Source organism: Acomys minous (assembly GCF_964271855.1).
Source record: "Acomys minous genome assembly, chromosome: 1".
Lineage (NCBI taxonomy): Eukaryota > Metazoa > Chordata > Mammalia > Rodentia > Muridae > Acomys > Acomys minous.
In genome coordinates, this window is record NC_140483.1 from 183,336,556 (window position 1) to 183,352,989 (window position 16,434).

At 46.9% G+C, this 16,434-nt stretch overlaps 1 protein-coding gene across 2 annotated transcripts in view; it reads left to right on the forward strand.

Annotated features, from left to right (window-relative positions):
- The window catches only part of IFT74 (intraflagellar transport 74), a 112,725-nt gene that overhangs the window by 18,543 nt on the left and 77,748 nt on the right, over positions 1–16,434 (forward strand). For both annotated transcript variants that reach the window (XM_084795550.1, XM_084795551.1), the window contains exons 2-5: positions 6,211–6,345; positions 9,095–9,230; positions 11,482–11,530; positions 16,288–16,386. In XM_084795550.1, coding sequence (XP_084651676.1) covers positions 6,211–6,345; positions 9,095–9,230; positions 11,482–11,530; positions 16,288–16,386 — 419 coding nt within the window. The remainder of the gene's footprint in view (positions 1–6,210; positions 6,346–9,094; positions 9,231–11,481; positions 11,531–16,287; positions 16,387–16,434) is intronic.

Genomic DNA, 16,434 nt, shown 5'->3' on the forward strand with positions numbered 1-16,434 from the left:
ACTGTCGAGTGGAGGAGGACACTGTGGTGGCACTGTGTGGAATGCGGCCATACACTGTCGAGTGGAGGAGGGGACACTGTGGTGGCACTGTGTGGAATGAGGCCATACACTGTCGAGTGGAGGAGGGGAGACTGTGGTGGCACTGTGTGGAATGTGGCCATACACTGTGAAGTGGAGGAGGGACACTGTGGTGGCACTGTGTGGAATGTGGCCATACACTGTCGAGTGGAGGAGGGACACTGTGGTGGCACTGTGTGGAATGTGGCCATACACTGTCGAGTGGAGGAGGGACACTGTGGTGGCACTGTGTGGAATGCGGCCATACACTGTCGAGTGGAGGAGGGCGACTGTGGTGGCACTGTGTGGAATGTGGCCATACACTGTGGAGTAGAGGAGGAGGGGACACTGTGGTGGCACTGTGTGGAATGCGGCCATACACTGTGGAGTGGAGGAGGGACACTGTGGTGGCACTGTGTGGAATGTGGCCATACACTGTGGAGTAGAGGAGGAGGGGACACTGTGGTGGCACTGTGTGGAATGCGGCCATACACTGTCGAGTGGAGGAGGGGACACTGTGGTGGCACTGTGTGGAATGCGGCCATACACTGTGGAGTAGAGGAGGAGGGGACACTGTGGTGGCACTGTGTGGAATGCGGCCATACACTGTGGAGTGGAGGAGGGACACTGTGGTGGCACTGTGTGGAATGTGGCCATACACTGTGGAGTAGAGGAGGAGGGGACACTGTGGTGGCACTGTGTGGAATGCGGCCATACACTGTCGAGTGGAGGAGGGGACACTGTGGTGGCACTGTGTGGAATGCGGCCATACACTGTTGAGTGGAGGAGGGGACACTGTGGTGGCACTGTGTGGAATGTGGCCATACACTGTCGAGTGGAGGAGGGACACTGTGGTGGCACTGTGTGGAATGCGGCCATACACTGTCGAGTGGAGGAGGGGAGACTGTGGTGGCACTGTGTGGAATGTGGCCATACACTGTGGAGTAGAGGAGGAGGGGAGACTGTGGTGGCACTGTGTGGAATGCGGCCATACACTGTCGAGTGGAGGAGGGGACACTGTGGTGGCACTGTGTGGAATGTGGCCATACACTGTGGAGTAGAGGAGGAGGGGACACTGTGGTGGCACTGTGTGGAATGCGGCCATACACTGTCGAGTGGAGGAGGGGACACTGTGGTGGCACTGTGTGGAATGCGGCCATACACTGTCGAGTGGAGGAGGGGAGACTGTGGTGGCACTGTGTGGAATGTGGCCATACACTGTCGAGTGGAGGAGGGACACTGTGGTGGCACTGTGTGGAATGTGGCCATACACTGTCGAGTGGAGGAGGGACACTGTGGTGGCACTGTGTGGAATGTGACCATACACTGTCGAGTGGAGGAGGGACACTGTGGTGGCACTGTGTGGAATGCGGCCATACACTGTCGAGTGGAGGAGGGGACACTGTGGTGGCACTGTGTGGAATGTGACCATACACTGTCGAGTGGAGGAGGGACACTGTGGTGGCACTGTGTGGAATGCGGCCATACACTGTCGAGTGGAGGAGGGACACTGTGGTGGCACTGTGTGGAATGTGGCCATACACTGTCGAGTGGAGGAGGGACACTGTGGTGGCACTGTGTGGAATGTGACCATACACTGTCGAGTGGAGGAGGGACACTGTGGTGGCACTGTGTGGAATGCGGCCATACACTGTCGAGTGGAGGAGGGGGACTGTGGTGGCACTGTGTGGAATGTGACCATACACTGTCGAGTGGAGGAGGGGACACTGTGGTGGCACTGTGTGGAATGCGGCCATACACTGTCGAGTGGAGGAGGGGACACTGTGGTGGCACTGTGTGGAATGTGGCCATACACTGTCGAGTGGAGGAGGGGACTGTGGTGGCACTGTGTGGAATGCGGCCATACACTGTTGAGTGGAGGAGGGGACACTGTGGTGGCACTGTGTGGAATGCGGCCATACACTGTTGAGTGGAGGAGGGGACACTGTGGTGGCACTGTGTGGAATGCGGCCATACACTGTCGAGTGGAGGAGGGGACACTGTGGTGGCACTGTGTGGAATGTGGCCATACACTGTCGAGTGGAGGAGGGGACACTGTGGTGGCACTGTGTGGAATGTGGCCATACACTGTCGAGTGGAGGAGGGGAAACTGTGGTGGCACTGTGTGGAATGTGGCCATACACAGGCGAGTGGAGGAGGGGGACTGTGGTGGCACTGTGTGGAATGTGGCCATACACTGTCGAGTGGAGGAGGAGGGGACACTGTGGTGGCGCTGTGTGGAATGCGGCCATACACTGTGGAGTGGAGGAGGGGACACTGTGGTGGCACTGTGTGGAATGTGACCATACACTGTGGAGTGGAGGAGGAGGGGACTGTGGTGGCACTGTGTGGAATGCGGCCATACACTGTCGAGTGGAGGAGGGACACTGTGGTGGCACTGTGTGGAATGTGGCCATACACTGTCGAGTGGAGGAGGGACACTGTGGTGGCACTGTGTGGAATGTGGCCATACACTGTCGAGTGGAGGAGGGGACTGTGGTGGCACTGTGTGGAATGCGGCCATACACTGTCGAGTGGAGGAGGGGACACTGTGGTGGCACTGTGTGGAATGTGGCCATACACTGTCGAGTGGAGGAGGGCGACTGTGGTGGCACTGTGTGGAATGCGGCCATACACTGTCGAGTGGAGGAGGGGACACTGTGGTGGCACTGTGTGGAATGTGGCCATACACTGTCGAGTGGAGGAGGAGGGGACACTGTGGTGACACTGTGTGGAATGTGGCCATACACTGTCGAGTGGAGGAGGGCGACTGTGGTGGCACTGTGTGGAATGCGGCCATACACTGTCGAGTGGAGGAGGGGAGACTGTGGTGACACTGTGTGGAATGTGGCCATACACTGTCGAGTGGAGGAGGGACACTGTGGTGGCACTGTGTGGAATGTGGCCATACACTGTCGAGTGGAGGAGGGACACTGTGGTGGCACTGTGTGGAATGTGACCATACACTGTCGAGTGGAGGAGGGACACTGTGGTGGCACTGTGTGGAATGCGGCCATACACTGTCGAGTGGAGGAGGGACACTGTGGTGGCACTGTGTGGAATGTGGCCATACACTGTCGAGTGGAGGAGGGGACACTGTGGTGGCACTGTGTGGAATGTGGCCATACACTGTCGAGTGGAGGAGGGCGACTGTGGTGGCACTGTGTGGAATGCGGCCATACACTGTCGAGTGGAGGAGGGGACACTGTGGTGGCACTGTGTGGAATGTGGCCATACACTGTCGAGTGGAGGAGGAGGGGACACTGTGGTGACACTGTGTGGAATGTGGCCATACACTGTCGAGTGGAGGAGGGCGACTGTGGTGGCACTGTGTGGAATGCGGCCATACACTGTCGAGTGGAGGAGGGGAGACTGTGGTGACACTGTGTGGAATGTGGCCATACACTGTTGAGTGGAGGAGGGGACACTGTGGTGGCACTGTGTGGAATGTGACCATACACTGTCGAGTGGAGGAGGGGACACTGTGGTGGCACTGTGTGGAATGCGGCCATACACTGTCGAGTGGAGGAGGGGGACTGTGGTGGCACTGTGTGGAATGTGGCCATACACTGTGGAGTGGAGGAGGAGGGGACTGTGGTGGCACTGTGTGGAATGCGGCCATACACTGTCGAGTGGAGGAGGGGACACTGTGGTGGCACTGTGTGGAATGTGGCCATACACTGTGGAGTAGAGGAGGAGGGGACACTGTGGTGGCACTGTGTGGAATGCGGCTATACACTGTGGAGTGGAGGAGGGACACTGTGGTGGCACTGTGTGGAATGTGGCCATACACTGTCGAGTGGAGGAGGGGGACTGTGGTGGCACTATGTGGAATGCGGCCATACACTGTCGAGTGGAGGAGGGACACTGTGGTGGCACTGTGTGGAATGTGGCCATACACTGTCGAGTGGAGGAGGGGACACTGTGGTGGCACTGTGTGGAATGTGGCCATACACTGTGGAGTGGAGGAGGGGACACTGTGGTGGCACTGTGTGGAATGCGGCCATACACTGTCGAGTGGAGGAGGGGACACTGTGGTGGCACTGTGTGGAATGCGGCCATACACTGTCGAGTGGAGGAGGGGGACTGTGGTGGCACTGTGTGGAATGTGGCCATACACTGTCGAGTGGAGGAGGACACTGTGGTGGCACTGTGTGGAATGCGGCCATATACTGTCGAGTGGAGGGGGAGACTGTGGTGGCACTGTGTGGAATGTGGCCATACACTGTCGAGTGGAGGAGGACACTGTGGTGGCACTGTGTGGAATGTGGCCATACACTGTCGAGTGGAGGAGGACACTGTGGTGGCACTGTGTGGAATGCGGCCATACACTGTCGAGTGGAGGAGGGGACACTGTGGTGACACTGTGTGGAATGTGGCCATACACTGTCGAGTGGAGGAGGGGGACTGTGGTGGCACTGTGTGGAATGTGGCCATACACTGTCGAGTGGAGGAGGACACTGTGGTGGCACTGTGTGGAATGCGGCCATACACTGTCGAGTGGAGGAGGGGGACTGTGGTGGCACTGTGTGGAATGCGGCCATACACTGTCGAGTGGAGGAGGGGGACTGTGGTGGCACTGTGTGGAATGCGGCCATACACTGTCGAGTGGAGGAGGGGAGACTGTGGTGGCACTGTGTGGAATGTGGCCATACACTGTCGAGTGGAGGAGGACACTGTGGTGGCACTGTGTGGAATGCGGCCATACACTGTCGAGTGGAGGGGGAGACTGTGGTGGCACTGTGTGGAATGCGGCCATACACTGTCGAGTGGAGGAGGGGACACTGTGGTGACACTGTGTGGAATGTGGCCATACACTGTCGAGTGGAGGAGGGGACACTGTGGTGGCACTGTGTGGAATGTGGCCATACACTGTCGAGTGGAGGAGGGACACTGTGGTGGCACTGTGTGGAATGCGGCCATACACTGTCGAGTGGAGGAGGACACTGTGGTGGCACTGTGTGGAATGCGGCCATACACTGTCGAGTGGAGGAGGGGACACTGTGGTGACACTGTGTGGAATGCGGCCATACACTGTCGAGTGGAGGAGGGGACACTGTGGTGGCACTGTGTGGAATGCGGCCATACACTGTCGAGGGGAGGAGGGGACACTGTGGTGGCACTGTGTGGAATGCGGCCATACACTGTCGAGGGGAGGAGGGGACTGTGGTGGCGCTGTGTGGAATGTGGCCATACACTGTCAGGTGGAGGAGGGGACACTGTGGTGGCACTGTGTGGAATGCGGCCATACACAGGCGAGTGGAGGACGGGAGACTGAAGGGGGAACAAGAACAGGCGAGTGCCGCACTGACCATCTTATATAGAGTGCATGCCCGTCAGAGACGACAGTTATATCCCTGTAATATTGACGAGAGGATATTTAAATGGAGTACTAGAAATCTAGGAGGTGGTGGAAATAGGCTACTTTATAGAGCTGCTTTGTAAAGTCTGAAAGAAGACTTTAATCTTGGATGTGGGAGGGAGGGCTTTTGAGAGCAGCATGCACTAGTGTGGTGTGTATGCTGTGAAGGTGATGCAGTTTATTTATGTCCATATTCTCAGATTACTAGGAGATCAGGTTTTTAATGAGATTGATAGGACAGATGAAATGTGAGCAAGGATTGTATCTACCAAGAAAAAATTAAGAGTGGCTTGCCTGTGCAGATACGGGATATTAAGGGAGGAATATTATAATAAATGATTCCTTTATCTTTCATTTACTTACATATTGTAACTATTTACTATTATTGTATGTGTAAGTGCATGGTGTGTGTGCGCGCTGTGCACGCGTGTGTACGTGGTGGGAGATGCTCACGCTACAGTGTGCATGTGGGGGTCAAGAGGACAAGTTTGTAGAGTCAGATTTCTTCTTCCACCGTTTTCAGGGCTCCCGGGATTGAACTCATGTCACCAGGCTTGCATGACAAGTGCTTTACCCCAGTGAGCTACTTCACTGGCCCGTGGTTCCAAATGGGGCATTGATGTAAAAAAAAAAAAAAAAAGCTCACTCAGCCTCCAGTGGTATATGGGAAAAGCAGTTTGCAAGAAAAAAACATCTTGAGTGGCGTGTTTAAAAGAAGAATATAATGAGCCACTAGTATTTTGGTGTGTGAGACCTCAAAGGAGAATTGAACTATTTTTGTTCCCAAACAGTGGTTAAAGCGAACAATGGCCAGTAATCACAAGTCTTCAACTCCTCGCCCTATTTCTCGGGGTGGCATAGGGTTAACAGGAAGACCTCCTTCTGGAATAAGACCTCCATCTGGGAATGTCCGAGTGGCAACCGCGGTAAGTCCGGACTCTGCTCTATCCTTCCTTTATTCTGTAAACACTGTTATTGTATGAAAATGTTTTAGAAAGATGTAGAAATACTATGTGGAAGAATAAGACCATTATCAAGGAATTATGTTTCCTCATACCCATAAATATTTTAAGGCTATAATTTACTTTTTGTGGTGCTGCGGTCAAACACCGGGCCTTATACAAGTTAGTCAAGAGCAAAGCTATTATAATTAAAATTGTGTTGTGTGTTAGGGTCAGAATCAAATTAGATAAAATAGACTAGAAACAGAATCAAGCATTTGTAAGAATTTTATTAGCAGTGTAGCATTTCAAATTAGTTTAAAACACAGTATATTCTTGGCCATGCCCCAAACCTAATAATTTTTGTTTTTTGTTTTTTTGAGACAGAGTTTCTCTATGTAGCCTTGACTGTCCTGGATTTGCTTCATAGACCAGGCTGGTCTCAAAATGACCGAGAGCCACCTGCCTCTGCCCCTCAGAGTCCTGGAATTATAGGCATGCACCACCAGGCTCGGCTACCTAATAATTCTTAAAGCAAATTTTTGTCCCTTCTTGTATCATCTATCAGACTTACAAAGACCATAGAAACTTGTCATCTTGAACAGTTTATAACTGGTAGAGGAAAACATACATAATTACCTAATATAAACTTGCTAAGTCTGCTAAGTCAGCATTAGAAAGCCCAATGCTGATAGAAAAACCAAATACCTAAAAATATTTGTAATTTTCACATTTGAATTTACAAAAATCGAAAATTCCATAAAAATGATAAGAAATGATGAACTGGTAACTTTTTGTATGTATGACTCATAACTTTTTAAAAAGCAAGACAAAAGCTGGTGGTGGTGGCACACACTTTTAATCTCAGCAGCTGGGTTGCAAAGGCAGGCAGATCTCTGGAAGTTCCAGTCCAGCCTGGTCTACAGAACAAGTTCCAGGACAGCCATGGCTACACAGAGTGACCCTGCCTTGAAAAACTGACAGAGAGCGAGACAGAGGGAGAGAGACAGAGGTGGGGGGGGGCGGCATAGACAGACTGAGACTCTTCAACTTTCTAATATAGCCTGGGCTGTCCTGGACTTGTAGGTCAGAGTGGCCTCGAACTCACAGAGATTGGCCTCACTTTGCCTCCTAGTATGCTGGGAATACAGGTGTGTGCCACTGAGTCTGGCTCATTAAAACTATTTTCAGTTATACTCAAGAAAACTATTCTTTGTAATACACAATTTAAAAAGCAATGTAATAGCAATTTAGCATTGTAATATGCACTTACATGTTGATAGAAATGAAATGGAGGGCTAAAAAGGTGGTGCATATTTGGGATGCAGCACTCTGGAGGCTGAGGCAGCAGAGCTGGGGGTTCAAAGCCAGCCTGGGCCTCATCGTTCCAGCTCAGCCTGGGGCAAAAGCAGATCTTCTCCTGCTTTTAGCAATACTGTCTGAAAAAAGAAAGAAAGAAAACCCACCCTGTTCCCTGCTATAGTATTTCTGTTATTCATACATATGATTTTGAGTAACTGAAAAAGTGCGTAGTGCTTGTGTTCAAACTGCAATCATAGGCTGATGGTAGAAGTACAATCTGAGTCTTGTGTTTAAAGAACAGCACTTTTTCTTTTTGAGGGAATAATTGATAAAGTCACATTCTCTTGAACTTTTATGATTTTTCTAGAGTTTTAGATAGTAGTTTCATGTCATTATAACCTAAGATGGAAATAAATTTTTTGAGATCTTCATATATTTTTTTCTCTTGTTTTATTAATAATTGATGCTTTTGGTGCTTGTTAAATACTTGCAAAAGTAATCTGACAATTTACTGGCCAACTCTTCTTTGCCATGTACTTTACTTGTGTGATGCCTGTAGGTTTGAAATGAGTGATGTTTACTGTAAAACAATCAAACAGTGGCTGATTTGGGGAGCTTCTTCCTATTCCAGTCAGTCAACTTTTTTTTTTTTTTTTTTTTTTTTAGGTTTTTCGAGACAGGGTAGCTCTGTGTAGCTCTGGCTGTCCTGATCTTACTTTGTAGACCAGGCTGGCCTCAATCTCACAGAGATCTGCCTGCCTCTGTCTCCAGAGTGCTGGGATTAAAGGCGTGTGCACCACCACCCCCAGTTGAGAAGGAAATTTTTAAAAATGATAAAATGAAGATGCAGAGGGAATTTGCAACAGCTTCATGTTGCCTTATAATTCCTCGTGACAGCCTGTGCGGTACATTGACAAGACGGGAGTTGGCAGTGTTGGCTGTATAATAGTACTGTTTTTCCAAAAAAAATTTTTTTTCCTAATTTTAAAGAACATATGTACTCATTATAATAATGCTTAGAACACCTGATTCTTTAAGGGAGAAAATCAACTATAATATCATTATGTAGAAATAATGATACTTTAATTTATTCTTACATTTATTTATTTATTTATTTATCTGGGTAAAAATGGGGGCTATATCATGGTGCCCATGAGAAAGTCAAAGGTAAGCCTGTGGGGGGCACTTCTCTCCTATGTGGAGCCCAGAAGGCAAACTTAGATCATAAGGTTTGGAAGAAAGTGCTCTTATCTAAACTGGACCTACTTAAAAAAAAAAAAAAGCTTTTTTGCTATGTAGTCCAAGCTGACCTTGAACCTAGAAATTGTGTAGAATTTCAATTCTTAGAAAAATTCTCTTTATAATCTTATGCTAGTAGATATATACTGTATTTTCCTAATTTAATAAAGGTGAGATCTTTCTTGCTGTTTAGATGCCCCCACCATCAGCACGACCAGGCTCCCGTGGAGGCCCCCTGGGGACTGGTGGAGTTTTGTCCTCTCAGATCAGAGTTGCTGATCGTCCTGTAACCCAGCAAGGTTTGAGTGGAATGAAAACTGGGATGAAAGGTATTTATTTTATGAAGATGTGTATATTTCATTTGAAAACTATTGCAGCACATCTTAATAGATGAGAAACGTAGTATGTGATTCTTCTTCTTTGACTTATAAAATTGTTGGATTTGTTATTGTTGTTTTGTTTTGTTTTTTGGTTGTCGAGACAGGGTTTCTCTGTGTAGCCCTGGCTGTCCTGTACTCACGTTATACACCAGGCTGGTTTCGAACTCACAAAGGTCCGCCTGTCTCTGTCTCTTGAGTGCTGGGATTAAAGGCGTGTGCCACCAGGCCCAGCTCTAAAATTGCTGTTAAATAACAGAATGACACACTTTGGTATTCATTTTTCTGATCATGGAGTTTTGCTACAACTAGAAGAAATTTGAAGAAAAGTTTATGATTGGAAATTAGATGCTCTGGCCTCCATGTATGTGCCATGGCATGCACCCATCACATACAATTCAAATTCAATGTAATAAATCTAAATGATACTGTTAAAACCTTTGTTAGGAGTTAGGAAATATTACTGCCTTTTCTCCATTATAATGATTAAGGAAACAAGACTGACATGCTTCTCTCTAAAGCATAACAACATAATACATTTTTATTTATTTATTTTTGAGACTGTTCGTGGCCTTACACTCACTATGCAACTGAGGGTGACCTTGAACTCCTATCTTCCTACCTCAAGTCTCTCAAGTGTTGATGTTGCCATACTTGGCTCAAACTGGTGTTGCAAGTTCTGGCTTTTTGGAACGGCAGCAGAGATTGAAGCTGGGGCCTTGTACATGCTAGGCACATGCCCTGCCACTAATCATATTGTACGTGCTAGGCACATGGCCTGCCACTAATCATATTGTATGTGCTAGGCACATGCCCTGCCACTAATCATATTCCAAGCCCCATTACACTGTGCTTGGTTCAGGATTTGATCAGGGTCCTGTATAAACCAAACCACTATTAAAATTTTTAGTTTTATTTTTTTCTTGTGACTCATGATTTATGAGGGCTAAAGATACTCCTGAGGTACAAAGTTAATCTTAAGATAAATTACAATATAATATAAGAACAAAATTATAGGCCATCTGGATGGTTTTGAGTAGTGTGAGGTAATGTACTTACATTATATGAAAATACTGCAGAACTTATTAGGGACTTGAGCATCCCTGAATTTTGTATCTACTTGCAGTTTCGGAACCAGTTTCCTTTATATACCAAGGGACAACTGTATTTTTATTATTTAATTTTAGAATTACTATTTGTGTGTGTGTGTGTGTGTGTGTGTGTGTGTGTGTGCGCGTGTGTGTGGGTGTAGAAGGAGGGAGTGAGGGAGGGAGAGATGGAGCCAGACAAGGGTGGGGGAGACACATGTGTGCCACAGTGCATGTGTGTAAGGCAGATGACAACTTCCTGGAGTTGGTTCTTTTCTATGGTAGGTTCCTGGGATCAAATTCAGTTGTCAGTCCTGTGTGGCAAGCACTTCACCCACCTAGCCGTCCTGCCAGTCCTAAGCACTGTACTTTAATAGTATGATACTCCTTAGAAGACTTAATTCTTTATAGTACCTTATTGCTTACTAAACAGAAAAAAAACATTGATTATTTAGAAACTTGCTCAATTATTATTAATAATACAGAAATGAGTCAGTTATCATGTCTTTGGCCTCCACATGTGTGTTATGGCACATACACCCCATGCACACATCACACAATCTAATGATAATGAAATAACATTTTTTAAAAAGTTCTTTTGCACTGCTCTAGGCTTCCGTAGGTCTAGTTTCTAGTTAGTCTGTCCTATAGTGGCTAGTTTCTTCTTTAAAATACTGTATTATTATTATTTTTAAATTATGTGTATATGTATGTGTATCTATGTGTAGGTGAGTAAACATAATTGCAGTGTCATGGACGCCAGAAGAGGCTTTCGGATTTCATAGAGTTGGAGTTCCCAGCAGTCATGAGTGGTCCATTGTGGGTGCTGGGAACTGAACTTGGGTCCTGGAAGAGCAAATGCGCTCCTAACCACTGAGCCGGCTCTCCAGATGATTCCTGAGAGGCTCACTTTCATCTCGTCTTTGTGGCCTAACTCAGCCCCCTGTGTGCCATGATTCTAAGATACTGGTTCGCAGAGGTTCTGTGCAGGATGTACTGAGGCCTGAGGAAGGTCTAAGAACTGTGATGTGTACTGATGACTGTGCTTTGGATTTGTTATTTTGGTCATTTATAACAGAATATTAATATTCACATCAATATTCACATTTTTTTAGGTCCCCAGAGGCAAATTTTAGACAAATCTTACTATCTTGGACTTCTTAGGTATGTAATATAAGAATTTTTTATGCATGACCTTGGAGTTTTAGTTGTGGTACTTTTTATAATAGTTACCTTTTGAGTTCTATCATAATTTCTGGTTAATAAGCTGTAGTACATGATAATACAATGAGGCTGAAGTTCGTGTGGTACAGGGAGGTGCATGTATGATGCACATGTGTGGGTTAATATTTATATTCTTTGTGGGTGCATGTGGATCTTGAAGGATGAGATTGGGCATCACTTTTCAGACACAGCCCACCTTTGCTTTTGAGACAGGTTCTCCTTGCTGCCTTGGAGCATACTAAGTAGGCTAGGCTGCTGGCCGCTGACCTCAGTGGTCACCCTGTCCATGCCTCCCCAGGGCTGAGATGACAAAGCATGGGCCCCCAAACCTAGCTGCTTTACATGGGGCCTGGGGCTTGGGCTCAGGGCCTTGTGCTTGTAAGGCAAGTACTTTACCAAATACGCTGTTTTCCTACCCAAGCCTGAGTTTTATGATTACATGTAGTTTTGTGTATATAAGCTATATATTTTGTCCCAATTTGTTTGTGCTGCCATAATAAAATACCTGAAACTGATGAAGCTATAAATTATAAGAATTTATTCAAGAGGTTGGAAAGTCTTATGATTAAGGTGCTAGGTGTTTTGGTGTCTGGTTAGGGCCTATTGCTTACATGTGGCACCTTTAAAAATAGAGTTTATTTTCTTTTGTTTTATGTGCATTGGTGTTTTGCCTTCATGTATATCTGTGTGAGTATGTCAGAACTTGGAGTTATAGACAGTTGTGAGCTGCCATGTGAGTGCTAGGCTTTGAACCCAGGTCCCCTGAAAGAACAGTCAGTGGGTTTTTGTTTGTTTGTTTGTTTTTGTTTTTTGTTTTTTAAGACAGGGTGTCTCTGTGTAGCCTTGGCTGTCCTGGACTCACTTTTAGACCAGGCTGTCCTTGAGCTCACAGCAATCCACCTGCCTCTGCCTCCTGAGTGCTGTGATTAAAGGCGTGCATCACCACCACCTGCCGCAGTCCGTGCTCTTTTTTTTTTTTAATTTTATTCTTTTTTAATTTAATTTTAAAAAATATTTTATTAATTTATTCATATTACATTTCAGTTGTTATCCCATCCCTAGTATCCTCCCCTCCCTCCCTCCCTCCCGCTTTCCCCCTACTCCCCTCCCCTATGTCTGTGATTGAGGGGGCCTCCTCCCCCTGTATATGGCAGTCACTTACCGTTTCTCCATCTCTCCAGCCTGAGGTGGCACCTTCTTACCTTTATATCATGGAAGAGCAAAACAGGGCCAGTATATCACCTTCCAGTGCTTTTTAAAGGCACTAGTAGCCTTCACAACCTAATTACACACTGAAAGGCTCAGTTTCTTTGTGTGTGGGGGAGGTAGGGGTGGCGTGGAGGGAGTGGTTGAGGCAGGGACTTTCTTCTACATAGCCCAGGCTATCCTGGAACTCACTGTAGACCAGGCCAGCCTCGAAATCACAGAGATCTCTTGTCTCTGCCTCCAGGTGCTGGGATTAAAGGTTTGTGCTGCCACACCTTGCAAAAGGCTTAATTTATTTCTTTTTATTTTTTTATTTTTATTTTTATTTTTTTATTTCTTTTTAAAGATTTAACTTTTTATTGATTCTTTGTCAATTTCACATCATGCACTCCAATCCCAGTCATGTCCCTCTCCCCTTGTACTGCTCTCTACTCTCGCAACCTCCCCCCAAAAGAAAAAGAAGACAAATCCTGTGGAAGCTGTGGTGTGTCACAGTGTGCCCGCAGTACCCCTCTGTCCTCACACCTTCACTTGCAGATGTCACTTGCAAACCAGGCACTGGTGTGGTTTGAGGCCTCTGTTACGCTATCTATACTGGGTCCTTGCTGGGCCTGCTGTCAGATAGCCTGCTGTTGCCCGGTGTCATGGAGACCCTGCAGCTTGGATGTGTAGGACCAGCCCCTTCATGTGCTTCAGCAGTCACCGATGGGGTGGATGTGGTGCTGGGCCAACTCAGAGTCCTGGATCTGGGCCGGGTACTGTTTGAGCTGGTGAGCCCGCCAGCTCTTGCATAACTGCACTACCAGAGCGAGCGCTCCAGCACTGCCCAAGCTAGCCCATCTAGTGCTGTACCCACCAGGAGCAGAGCCAGCTCTCCTGCTCTGTTCCCCTGGGCCCGCTCAACGGCTCCCACCACAGCAGGGCTAGTTACAGTGCGCTTCCCAGGCAGAGTGCAGGGGCCTTAGGTGGTATCACTGGCCACTCATATTGGGCTGTCCCTCCAACCCTTGAGTCTCCAGTTCTGCCTCTTTCACTGTGCACACACCCTTTGGCTCGCATTCTCTTCATTTCCGCCTCTTACTTGCCCATCTTAGTGGTGCCCAGGCCCTCTGGGTGTCTGGGGTCATTTTGGGCGTGGTTGGCCTACCCAGGCCTGCGTGGCATTGAGCAGTGGTTGTCTCCCATTTGTCCTCCAGTCCCATGGCACTGGAAGACGTCATCTTGAGCTTGGTCTCTGCTTAATTTATTTTTTTAAAAGATTTATTTATTATTTATATAGTATTCTGCCCTCACGTACACATGTCTGCCATTATAAGGCACCAATTTTTATTACAGAGGTCATGAGCTACCATGTGGTTACTGGGAATTGAACTCGGGACCTTTGAAAGAGCAGCCAGGGCTTTTAACTCCTGGGCCATCTCTCCAGCTCTCTGCTTATGTTCATTCTTTCTTTCTTTCTTTCTTTCTTTTTTGTTTTTGTTTTGTTTTTTGTTTTTTGTTTTTTGAGACAGGGTTTCTCTGTGTAGCCCTGGCTGTCCTGGAACAATCTTTGTAGATCAGGCTGGCCTCAAACTCACAGAGAGCAGCCTGCCTCTGCCTGCCGAGTGCTGGGATTAACTTCTTAATACTGTTAAATTGTGGATTAAATTTTGATTGAATTTTAGAGGGACATGGGCATTCAGATCAGATTATGTTTACTTTTTTCATGCAGTGATTAATAATCTTTCATGCCTTTTATGTATTATTCTGAATATAGTATCATATAATTTAGATATCACTGATTGTACTAAGAAGAAAGGAAAGAAGGGGAGTAGAGAGATGGCGCAGAGGTTGAGAACACTGCCTGTTATTCTAAAGGTCCTGAGTTCAATTCCCAGCAACCACATAGTGGATCACAACCATCTATACTGAAGTCTAGTGCCCCCTTCTGGCACGCAGGCACACAGGCAGGCAAAACACTGTACTTTAAAATTTTAAAAAAAGAAAAAAGAAAGGAAAGAAGTATATACTTATAGTACCTTAATTATCACAGTATTTTATGAAAAGTATGTATTTGGTCATTTGCTACAAGCTTACCCTAATTTTAACTAATTCCTACACCTCTTTTGGGTAATTATTTTGAGTCCAGGTCTCACTGTATAGCCTTGGCTATATTGGAACTCCTTGTGTAGACCAGGCTGGTCTCAGTTCACAGCAATCTGTCTGCTTCTGTCTTTTGAGTGCTGGGATTAAAGGAGTGTGCTACCATGTCTGCCTCATAACGTCTCTAAGTGAAGAGCTTGAAAAGAAATACATTCTTTTAATTGTATGTGTGTGAATATTACACCTGCATGTATGTATGTGCATACCCTCTGCCTGTGGAAGTCAGCAGAGCATGGGATCCCCTGGAACTGCAGTTACAGATGGTTATGAGCTGTCCTGTGGGTGCTGGGAACTGAACCCTGTTCTTACCTGCTGAGCTGTCTCCAGTTCCTCTATAAAGAAAAAAGTAATTATTTTCCACCTAACATCTTTCTCTCCTCAGATGTCCTAGTAATATATTTCCATTTTCCTTTGCTCGGCTTCTTCTGTTTGTTGAGACAGTGACTCATGATGTAACACTAGCTGACTTGAAACTCACTGTCTAAGCCAGGGTGTCCCCAAACCTGTGAAACTCACTGTGTAAGCTAGGGTGTCCCCAAACCTGTGAAACTCACTGTATAAGCCAGGGTGTCCCCAAACCTGTGAAACTCACTGTATAAGCCAGGGTATCCCCAAATTTGCTGTATAAGCCAGGGTGTCCCCAAACTTGTGAAACTCACTGTATAAGCCAGGGTATCCCCAAATTTGCTGTATAAGCCAGGGTGTCCCCAAACCTGTGAAACTCACTGTATAATCCAGGGTATCCCCAAACTTGTGAAATTCACTGTGTAAGCCAGGGTATCCCCAAACTTGTGAAATTCACTGTATAAGCCAGGGTGTCCCCAAACCTGTGAAATTCACTGTATAAGCCAGGGTATCCCCAAACTTGTGAAATTCACTGTATAAGCCAGGGTGTCCCCAAACCTGTGAAATTCACTGTATAAGCCAGGGTATCCCCAAACTTGTGAAATTCACTGTATAAGCCAGGGTGTCCCCAAACTTGTGAAATTCACTGTATAAGCCAGGGTATCCCCAAACCTGTGAAATTCACTGTATAAGCCAGGGTGTCCCCAAACCTGTGTTGATTTTCCTGCCTCTGTCCTCCCCTGTTTGTTGGCATCAAAAGTGTGTACTACAATGCCTGGCCTCTTTCATCTTTCTTAATGGTTAGAGACTCTAACTATGCCAGCTATTTGTTCCCATTTCTTTAGTGGAATAAGATGAGATAGTTCCCAGCACACAGCCCCCCGAAGCTACTCTTCTTAAATGCACTGGTTTTTGTCACACACTTTCCGAGAGCTTACGTTCTTTAGCTAGGAGTCTATTCTGCATTAGACTCATTCCTGAACTTCTTCTTTCTTTTCAATTAGGAGCAAAATAAGTGAACTTACAACCGAAATTAATAAACTGCAGAAAGAGATAGAAATGTACAACCAAGAAAATTCAGTCTACTTGTCATATGAGAAGAGGTGAGTAACTTTACAGGTAAAGCATGCAAGGTCTTTGTTAGGAACCCA